The 9,757-nt window shown below is 56.5% G+C and overlaps 2 protein-coding genes across 2 annotated transcripts; both read left to right on the forward strand.

The window, feature by feature from the left end:
* Positions 1-1,206: 1,206 nt before the first annotated feature.
* On the forward strand, positions 1,207-3,117 carry LOC132251857 (maestro heat-like repeat-containing protein family member 2B). The gene is made up of 5 exons (XM_059731775.1): positions 1,207-1,303; positions 1,927-2,079; positions 2,341-2,495; positions 2,790-2,928; positions 3,064-3,117. Exons 1-5 carry the CDS (start codon positions 1,208-1,210, stop codon positions 3,115-3,117), a joined length of 597 nt encoding a protein of 198 aa, XP_059587758.1. The 5' UTR covers position 1,207.
* Positions 3,118-4,268: 1,151 nt separating this feature from the next.
* Positions 4,269-7,737, forward strand: LOC132251858 (uncharacterized). The gene is made up of 7 exons (XM_059731776.1): positions 4,269-4,361; positions 5,342-5,500; positions 5,722-5,877; positions 6,069-6,443; positions 6,675-6,777; positions 7,232-7,297; positions 7,503-7,737. The coding sequence occupies exons 1-7, from the start codon at positions 4,269-4,271 to the stop codon at positions 7,682-7,684; spliced, it is 1,134 nt and encodes a 377-aa protein (XP_059587759.1). The 3' UTR covers positions 7,685-7,737.
* The last annotated feature ends 2,020 nt before the right edge of the window (positions 7,738-9,757 follow it).

Below are 9,757 nucleotides of genomic sequence, written 5' to 3' on the forward strand. Positions count from 1 at the left end.
GCTTGCAGTCCTTGCACGAGTTGTCCATGCAGGCCTCGGGCGAGCTCATGAGGGGCCTCCTTGAAGAAGACCCCACTGAGAGCTGGGTCATGGAGATGTTCCACGTGAGTAGCTAGCAGGAGCAGGCAGAGCTCTCCTTTCTGGGGAAGGCAGGGATGGGCCCAAGAGACAAGGAGGAAGGTTTCCTTCAGCACAGCAAATGAGAGGTGTCCTTGCGGGTATGGGCTGGCATCCCATTGACATGCCTCATAGCTTCCCCCTGTTGTGCCAGGGTCACTGCACAGGTCCTGCGGCTTCAGGGCAATGACGGTCCCCCTGGGATGTGTCCAGAGGGTGAAAGGATCAGGTTGCTTGGAGGGATGTCAGGGGCGATGGTGATGTCTGCAGTTGAAATGGTTCATCTGAGCTGTTTTGGAGGTGCCTCTGACAGTAGCCTGCTCTCCCAACAGCTTCTTGAGCCATGGCTTTCAGTTGACAAGGAGTGGGAGAGGGACAGGGCCTTGCAGGTCAGCGCCCAGCTGCTTGCCGCCTGCCGAGAGGCCGTCTACTACAGAGTAAGTATGGGCTAACTCTCTCTTGCCTTGGTGTCGTTGTGGCAGCCTACCCCCGAGACCCAGACATCTTGCCTAGCAGACAGGGATGCATTCCTGTTCTCACCTTCCCAGGACCAGAAACTTGAATGTCACTCCAGGCAGACCCAGGCACATTTCATTCAGGTCTTTCTCCTCCTTTCTCAGCTGCAAGAGCCCTTCGGGAAAACCGGGTTCCTGCTGGGGCTGCTGGCGCCCTACACCTGCGCCTCTCTGGCCACATCCCGGCTGTGGGCTGCTGACTGCATTGCCTGCCTCCTCCCCATACAAGGTGAGGGCACTCGGAGTAGGTGCAAGTAACTCTGCCCCTTTTCTCCGTCTGGAAATGCTGCTCCTCTCCTCTGTCCACTCCCTGCTAGTCTAAAGATATCTCAAAAGACCCATGACTGGCCCTGGGATGACCTCCTGGGAGAGAAGAGTTGCGTGGGGAGAGGCTTGTAGCAGCTCTGATCCCACCGCACCTCCAACACCCTGAAGCCGCTCAGACCTCAGACGTCACCCTTGGACCGCACTGCCCATGACATTGCACGTGGGTCCTCCATGGAGCCAAGGTACTGTATCAGATGTCATTACGGCCCTCTTTCCTCCTTATTTTTATTCCAGAACAGTCCATGGGCATGGATGCAGTGGAGGAGGAGCTGAGGGGTATCAGGGAGGAGCTGAAAGCCTCCACCCCTGAGGTTGTGCTTGCAGCATCCTCCCGCATGGCCAAGGTGAGTGTCTCAAGAGGCTGGTGTGGGGACTTTGGGGACTGGGCGTCCTTCACTGTCCACTTCTTTGCTCACACATGGTTTACCTCTTTCTGTGGAGTGCATGGGCAAGGCATTGGGGGCAATTATTGTTCATCCACTGCCTGCTGCTGTTTCCCCATGTGCATGGTAGAAAGAAGTCAGAGCTAGATTAGAAAGTTTTATAGATACTTCTGTCCTTGCACACAAGAAGAAACCTGTGTCAGTACAGCACCCAAATGAGAGCTATAACCAGGACTCGGTCACCTTCTGTGCCTGCTTCGACATATCCTGGGGCGCAGCTTGGCTGGGATCATTTGGTGTTGTCAAATGAGGCTCTCTCCATTGAGGACGGAAGCAACATTCAAGCACAGAGTTTGCCTCTTGCACGTACACCACGCCACCATAGGGCAGAGGCTTCTGCACAGCACGACTCTTTAACATCAGCCTTGAGCTCTGGGGTAGCTGCCATTCCCAGTGATGAGCTAGATCCCTCCTGCAGCACCTGCTCATGAACCGTCGTTCAGCAGCAGCTCTTAGGTCTTCTCCAGTTGTCTCACCTGGAGAAGAACTTCAGCGCAGTTTCCCTTCTTTCAATTTGTCTCCAGGTCCTTGGAAAATATTTTCCATCAAGCCAGACCCATGAGTTTATGGAGACCGTGCTGAATGGCATGCTGAGAGCCAGCCCCACATGTGCCACAGCAGGAGGACATTGGCTCCTCAGAATCATCAAGGAGCATGGAGAGGCCCTGCTGGAGGAGGTAAAGTTGAAGCTGAGGAGGATTTCTGCATTTGCTTCATGCTTTTCAAATGCTGCTTTCATGCGATGTGGACAGCGATCTTACCGCTGATCCCTGGGCATGAAGCAAGGGCCATTTCCCTTGCTAGCCTGAGATGGAGATGTGCAGATCAGGGGTGTGAAGTTGGTGGAGCTTGTTGATGCTTTCCAAGCATGGGAGGGATTGGTTTGTCTTGTGCTGGTGAGTGAGCAAGGGACCTTGTTCTTCTTCTTTTCCCTGCAGGTGCCGGACATCCTGGGCACCATAATGATGCACATGCCCGCTATGCAGGAAGGGTGCATGAAGAGCTGCCTGCTGGAAGCTGTGGCCAGTCTAGCAGGCTTCCACGTAGAGACCGTCACCAGCAGCCTGCTTTGTAGACCTCTGCCCATGGACAGGTACTTGCCACTCCCCACCTCCTGTACCGAGGGACACGCAGATCCCACAGCCTGGAAAAGCCCGTAGGGGGTCAAGCCAGGTGCAGATCCCTTGGGATGACTTCTGGAGAGCCATGTCCTGGTGGGTTTGTGTAGGAAATGCCAGGCTTGTGCCTAATGGCATTGGCAGAGGAATCACTGCGACCCAACCCTGTCCTACCCCAGCAGCGCCTTTGTCCTTTGCTCCAATGCCCTATTGCTTCATGACATCACCAGAGTATCCACAGCTCATATGTAATTCGGATTAACTTGCAGTGACACCTCTGAATTGTGGCGGGCGATGGGTGGAGGCGATGATTTCTCCGTCCACGTGCTGCATTTGCTCCTCGCCAAGCTGGACCATCGGGCTGAGACGGAGAGCAGCTCATTCACCACAGCATTTGAGCCACTGGCAGTAAGTGAGAGCCCAGCCCCAGGTGTGCACGGATGTGACTGGGAAGGGATTGACTGGGAAGGGATGTGACTGGGAGGAGAGCCAATTGCTAAGGGAGGTGCTCCCCGGGCTGTCCTGCGCTCTCCTGGATGTGAGGAAGAGACCTTTGGACTTGGAGTTGTGGATTTCCAGATGTCTTCCCCGGGCTGACTCTGGTCCTCTCTCTCCCTTCAGGCAACCTGTGCTGCTTTGGAGATCATCAGCACCCTGCAGTGTGGCCAAGTGCTGAGGGACATGCTCCCAGCCATGCTGCGTGCTCTTGTGGAGCAAACAAGCCACACAGTGGGGCAAAAAATGCCAGTGCCCGGCGGGAGCCTGAGCAGCATAACGGAGGGCCAAGTCCACGTAGTGGGCAACCCTTGCAGGTGAGGGGCAGGCTCAGACTGCTGTCACAGGTTTGGCCTCACTTCAGGCCCGCTGCCTGCAGGGTGATGTCTCCTTGCCAAGGGCTGTGCTGAGCTGTCTTGGTGCTGGCAGCTGAAAGACACGGGGCTTGTCTGCCAAGGGCCGAGTCTGACATGTTCCGGTTGTTTGATTCTCCCATCTGACCTCCTCTGGGCTAGGGAGAGCCTCCATGCTTGCCTTCTGGCTTCCAGCATTGATGTGTGCAAAGCCCAGCCCGCCCTGTCCCTGCCAGGGGACAAAGGCATGAGAAACAATGGCAGCATCGGTTTGATCTGAGCTGTTTGCCTTAGCCATCGGGAAGGCTTGGAGAGCAGAAGTAGCAACCAGTTTGGAGACCTTTGTCATCCCTACAGCTGCAGCTGTGGGCAGACAGGGCCTTTTCTCCCTTTGGGGGGCCAGGCACATGGGTATCACACCGCACTTGGCTGGGTGTGTCTAAGTGTCTGAGTAACGCACCTCCCGAGTGACAGGGAGTTTTGGTCCTGCTTCGGCTGCAGCACCTCCTTACAGCCTGTCCACGTGGCCTTCTCTTTCCCCAGGCTTTCCATGGAGGCCCTGGCCTGCGCCATTTCGAAGGGCATAGGGGAAAGTGTGGCCGCATCCCTGTGTAAGGAGGGAACGTGGCCCTTGCTCGAGTGCCCAGAGACACACCACGAGGGGGTGTGCCAACTGGCCAGGTAAGAGGCAGGCTGCCTTGCATCTGCGCTCTAGGCAGAGGGAAGAGCGGCGGAGGGGGCACTTTCCATGCTGAAGCTGCAGGGTGGCATGGGGCTGGGGACAGGGAGCTTGTGCCCCAAGAGATGAGAGCTGCCGCCTCCAAGCAACCGAGCACTAGCAGTGCCCAGCCGGTCCCACAGCCAGGGCTCTTCTCTTGCAGGGCTCTGCTGCTGTCGGGCATGGTAACGCCAAATTTCATCAAGGAGATCCTCAAATGGGTGCGGGCTGGGTCACCAAAGCTGAGGCTCACAGGGACAGCCTTCCTCAGCCAGGTAAGGCCCCGTAGAGAATGAGCAGTTCGATGGAAAGGTGGCTGGTTGCTGTGCTCTTTCCCTGGGCAGTGCCCCAGCCCCTTCCTAGGAGGGAGGATCACTGGAATAACTTGAGAGGTTTCTCTTGTGCCCTTGCCCACGCCTCACCACTTCTGCCACATGACAAGGAGAGGGATTTCCTTACCGAGCCCTCTTTCTAGCCAGCAGCTCCGAGCTTGGTCCTAACTAGTGCATCCTCTATAAGCACCCAGCATCCCAGGAAGACGCTGCTCTCAACCAAGCAGTGCCCCCATCTACTCGCATTGGCACCACCTCTCCCACTCACACTAGGCCCCTGTCTTGATGCTTGCCCTGGATCTAAGCAGACAAGCATGCCCACGTCCAACAGGAGAGCACCACGGGCTGAGGCTCTTCCTCGTGGTGTTTTGTGGGACTCTGCTCTGGCACGGGATACCTTTCTGCTGCAGGGCTGGGCTCTTGGCAATGACTGTGCTGGATCAAATGCATGCATTGGTTTCTTTTAGCATCCATTCAGGATGAGGAGCTGCTGAACCCAGCCCTTTTTCTGCTGGCAGAACGAGCCAAGGACGGCAATTACGCCATTCGGTAGATGGCAGCCAGGGCCTTGGGGAACGTGGCACATGGTCCCCCTGAGCAGGTGAGGTCGAAATCCCTCTGCCCTCTCTGGACCGGAGCTTTACCGTAGAGACCGGACAATGAGGCAGGGCTGAAAGGGTGCACAACCCCCTGACATATATCCAGTGTTGTTCTCTCGCCCCTACGGTGTCTCTAGGGACTGTTGGGGTGACAAGTGTACTTTTGGTGCAGAAGTGGGTGCTTTGCATCTCACAGGCATACGGGAATGTAGCTGCGGGGGCTTGCTTGGACAGATGAAGTCCTGAATGCTCTGGGAATAACGGGGACCCCAGAGGTGAGGAGCGTAGGCACTGATCCGTGTGTCACGTCTTCTGTTTGTCCAGCTGAAACACCACTGGACCCTCATCCTGGACACCCTGGTCCAAGCCTCCTTCGTGCCATCTTCAGATAAGCTAATGACAGAGGGCATGATTTCTCTGGCCAAGGTCCTCAGCCAGTTAGGGACCAGTACAGGGCCTGTCATTTTGGCTGTGGGGACGCACGTCAGGGCCTTTTTCGACCACATGAGTGAGCACCATTCCCCATCCCCATTCGATTGCTCTTCGTCGTGGGCCCTGTCGGGGAGGGGATGCACTTGCTGCCCTTTGCTCCAGTCCAAACTGGAAGATTTTAACTGTTGTGGAAGAAATGAGTTCTCAGGAAGAAAAGCAAGCCCATGAGATAGAGGTTTGGTTGTGACCCCACTGGGGTTTCTTGTCCACAGAAGGATGATGCCCTGCGCAAAGCCTCATTTGCCCTGTTCGCCACCTTGGCAGGGTGCCTAAGAAAAAGATGGCACACTTGGTATAAAACCCAGGTGAGGCAGAGCTGGGCAGCGCTGCTGCTGCACCTGCAGGACCCCAACAAGGAGGTGGCCAAGGTAAAGACCGGTGACACTGGTGTCCTCAGCCCCCCCAGGTCTCCCCTTTCCAGCCCCAGGGCAGCTCTGCCATTCCTGCATCCTGTGGTGGCCATCCCCTTCCCACTGGGGCAGCTCCATGCAGGCACCTCCTTGAGCTTGGGGCTGCCTCCCAGGTCCAGGGCAGGTTGCACATCTGACCCCCTGTGCAGGCAGGAAGTCTCCCCGCATGGTTTACTGAGCGGGAGACAGGGGTCAGCTGCAGGTGGCACCTGAAAGGCAGGAGAAGTCCTCCCTTTGCCCACCGCCTCTCCTCTGTGCCTAGTGCCAGGCTCCTCCTGGCCAGCCCCTCCTGTTCCTGGCCTGGGCACAGTCGTGGGTCAAGAGGCAAGCCTTGGGCTCTGCTCAGCAGTCAGCAGGGAGTCCAGACCTGGTGTGACCGTGTTTTTCAGGAGTGCAGAAGAGCTGTGGGCCTCTGTTGCCCTTACCTGGGGCTCAGGAGGGTGCAGGGAGTCCTGGACTTTTATGTGCAGGGGTCAGGAGAGGTGCGGGTCAACGTCCTGCTGCGAGACCTTTGCAGGCACTTGGTGAGTGAGTTTGTGAGCAGCAGGAGGTGAGGGAGGGCAGGGCTCTTTGTAGGATGGAGGGGGGGAACCGGGGCACAGTGCCAATGCCTGCAAGGTCCAGGTCCAGGACCACGGGGCATGGGACAGGCCAAGATTGCTCCTTGGTGCTCCTGTTTCCTCCTGATCTGCACCAGCATGTGGTGCGAGAGGTCTTGTCACCACCGGGAGCTTACGTGTCCTTGGTCCCTCCAGGTCAAAGAAAAACCGGCACTCCTGGAGGGTCTGTGCTACAGGACCAGGAGGTACTACACCAGCTCCTGGCCAGACATCCGGGCAGCAGCAATAAATTTTACCGGTGAGAGAGGATGCCTGGTCCCTGTGCATTTCCCCCACCCCCACGAGGAATGGTCAAGCTGCGAATCAGCCCGTGCCTCAGGCTCCCCAGAAAGCACTGGGAAAGCATGATGCTCCCAGTGTTGCAAGGCTGGTGTGGAGGGGGACTGAACCAGACAGCAGGGCTGGGTGGTGGCAGAGAAGCCCTGGGCCATGGTTCAGTCATCCTGAGTGATGGAGACATGTCTGGGACGTGGTCACCCGGCACGGTTCAGGATTGCTCGGCACCACTTCATGGGGGAGGCAAATGGGATGGGGCAGGGACCTACTGGGCCGCAGCGTGCAGGGAGTGTGTTGGTCGTAACTGCCTGCGATGGCAAACACGGCACAGGGGAACCAACGACCTGCCTCGGGGCTGAGTTCTCCTTGCACCCCAACTGGTGGAAGCTGATCTGTTGTCTCTGCTGTGTGTTTAGGCATCATGCTGGAGTACAGCAGCCCAGGGACTACCAGGTGGCTGAACATCGCCCACTTGCAGAGCTGTAAGTCAGAAATCCAGCCCCTGCCCTTCCCTTCTGGAGCCCAGAAGGAGCCGAGAGGCTGCAGGACCCCGAGAGACCGCACGTCTGCATGTATTGTGCACTGCCCACCCCACATCACTCCTGAGCCCCGATGCACAGGGATGACCCGCCTGTGGCGCTGCTAGCACGAGTGGTCTGTTCATGAACGTCTCCTCTCTCCTTCCAGCTCTGAGGTCTCTGGAAAAGGACTCATCACCACCAGTCCAAATTGCGGCCACCCAGGTCCTGGAGGCAATCTCGAAAAGCCCTTGGGGAAGGGTACAATCTCCAGACTCAAACCATGGGCGTACTCTGCCCCGTATATTTTCTATGTTTTGCTTTGGGTGCCTGAGGCCCGGCACAAACTAAGAGCAAGCTGCTACACGTGCATGTGTGTGCACACGCACGATTTCTGTAAATAAATTCTGTTCCTGGTTCCTGTGGCTGTTGTGGCTTCTGTCCTGAACACGGCAGAGAGAGAGAGGGGGCGAAGCCTGGTAGCTTGGGGAGCGTGTGTCTGCTTGGTTGGGGCGTCCTGCCTTTTGTGGGGTTGTGTGGGCAGTGAGGTGGGCATTGCTGCTGAAGTCAGGGCATAGGTGCTACCACGTGTTAACCAGGAGCTGGGGCTCTCCCAGGCACACAGGCTAGGTACAGATGTTCAGGGAGGTTAGATTGGGTTAAGAATGGCCACCCAATCTAAATTAGTTCACTCGGGTGCGGACCTTCAACTTGATTGACCTAACTAGGGATCGAAGTATGAACTTTGCAGAAGTTCAGGAAGTTTGGTGGATCAGGTTGCCCATTTATAGACAAAGTTAACCCTATTTGTGATGTGGGCTAACAGATCAGGCCTGACAAGACTGATCTAACTGAAGTCCTGTACAGCCCGCAGCAGCAGCCTGTCTCTGCCCCGTGCACAGATCTGGGGGCACGTGCCCCCCCGGGGCTGTGCTGAGGTGTGTGCCCCCTGCACCCCTGGACAAGCCTCTCGGGCTTTGAGCATCCCGCGACCTGCCCCGGGCGCACCATTCATCCCCGCGCCCACCCCTTTCTCTGCTTCACACCCACCCTCAGCATGGGGACCTTGATCTGCACCCCCATTCTCCTTCCTCTTCCCCCCTTACCTGCTGCAGTGGGCAGTAGTGCACCCTTGATATGTAACTCCTTAGCTAACATATTCCAAAAATTACACAATGAACCTTGTTGCACAACTACAAGGCAACAGCATCATGCCACCAAACTCCCAAAGCCCCCTCCCCTGCCATGGGCAAAGCTGGGGGCTGAGAGCTATTGGGGCTGTACCGTGGACCATGTTGAAATGTGCTCAAGAGATCTGAGGAAGAGGTCCATGCCCTCCGCTAGAAATTTCAAACGAAGAAAAATGAATTGTCAGTGCAAAGCACAACTGATTTTACAATGGCACGAACAAAGGTTTGCAAAAACTACTCAATATTTGTGCCTTAAATTTCCACTCAAAATGAAACTAAATTGCATTTTCAAATGAGAAGGCGATGTCAGGTAGCAGGAAAACCAACATTTAAGGGTGTTTCAACATGCACGTTTCCCAAGTGGAATAACGCAGAACGCGGTCGAACTTAGGAGCTGCCTTCCAAGCGCGATGAAGCAGAAGTGTCAGGTCAGAAAACTGTGGGGATTATTGAGCACCCCACCCTGGGGGGCCAGGGACCCGAGTCAGAGATGCAGATAGCTATTCCTGCTCTCCAGCTGCAAAACTGCCAGGCATCCGGGAGTGCCCTGCTTTGCTGCCCACCCCAGTCTTCCCCCTGTCCTGCCCCACTGCCCTGCGGAGGTTGGGGAGAGCCGAGCGCTGTGGGATGCCCGAGACCTGAGCAACCTCCCAGCGCGCCTTGTGCAGCATGCAGATATGACTGGAAGTGCTTCAACAATCAAAAGCTAACAACAGTTTCTTGAGCCGGGCTCATTTTTTGGAGCACTGTGGCCCTTTCTGGAGGGCTTCTTAGGGCTTGCTGTCTGCTCACTCACCCTTTGAAGCATTCCTTGCTTTTGAAGCGAATGCTGAATCTGCCCAGGGCCTAGGCTCCATGCAGAAGAAGAGAAAGATGCCTGCGGAGATGGCTCCCAAGACAAGAAGAGATCTTCCTTCTTCCCCTCCTTCTCCTTGGGGCTGCAGGGAAGGGGAATGCCACCCTAAATAGGAAAGGGCCCTGATACCACCCCATGATTCATGCTCCCTACAAGCTCCTGGAGACCAAGTGGGTATTTGTTCTGCCCCGAGCCCTTCTTCAGAGGCTCACCATGCCTGCACTGGGCTTCCTAATAATATGGCCCCCTCTCTGGGGTTCGTCATGCCTGCGCTAGGGTGCCTCAAAGCCGCCCCTCTCTGGGGCTGGGGTCTACGTACCCCGCACACAACCCGGGGTCTATGTTCCCCGCCCGCAACCCACTGGTTGCGCTCATCAC

Source organism: Alligator mississippiensis, chromosome 7, assembly GCF_030867095.1.
Source record: "Alligator mississippiensis isolate rAllMis1 chromosome 7, rAllMis1, whole genome shotgun sequence".
In the NCBI taxonomy this organism is placed as follows: domain Eukaryota; kingdom Metazoa; phylum Chordata; order Crocodylia; family Alligatoridae; genus Alligator; species Alligator mississippiensis.

What these genes read in the sequence shown, in the direction of transcription:
- LOC132251857 (XM_059731775.1), top strand. Translation starts at nt 1,208, where the DNA reads ATGGATGCAGTGGAGGAGGAGCTGAGGGGTATCAGGGAGGAGCTGAAA. An exon ending in CATCCTCCCGCATGGCCAAG is followed by an intron (nt 1,304 to 1,926) that starts GTGAGTGTCTCA and finishes ATTTGTCTCCAG; the next exon opens with GTCCTTGGAAAATATTTTCC. An exon ending in AGACCTCTGCCCATGGACAG is followed by an intron (nt 2,496 to 2,789) that starts GTACTTGCCACT and finishes ATTAACTTGCAG; the next exon opens with TGACACCTCTGAATTGTGGC.
- LOC132251858 (XM_059731776.1), top strand. Translation starts at nt 4,269, where the DNA reads ATGGTAACGCCAAATTTCATCAAGGAGATCCTCAAATGGGTGCGGGCT. An exon ending in GAGACCTTTGCAGGCACTTG is followed by an intron (nt 6,444 to 6,674) that starts GTGAGTGAGTTT and finishes TGGTCCCTCCAG; the next exon opens with GTCAAAGAAAAACCGGCACT. An exon ending in AGCAGCAATAAATTTTACCG is followed by an intron (nt 6,778 to 7,231) that starts GTGAGAGAGGAT and finishes CTGTGTGTTTAG; the next exon opens with GCATCATGCTGGAGTACAGC.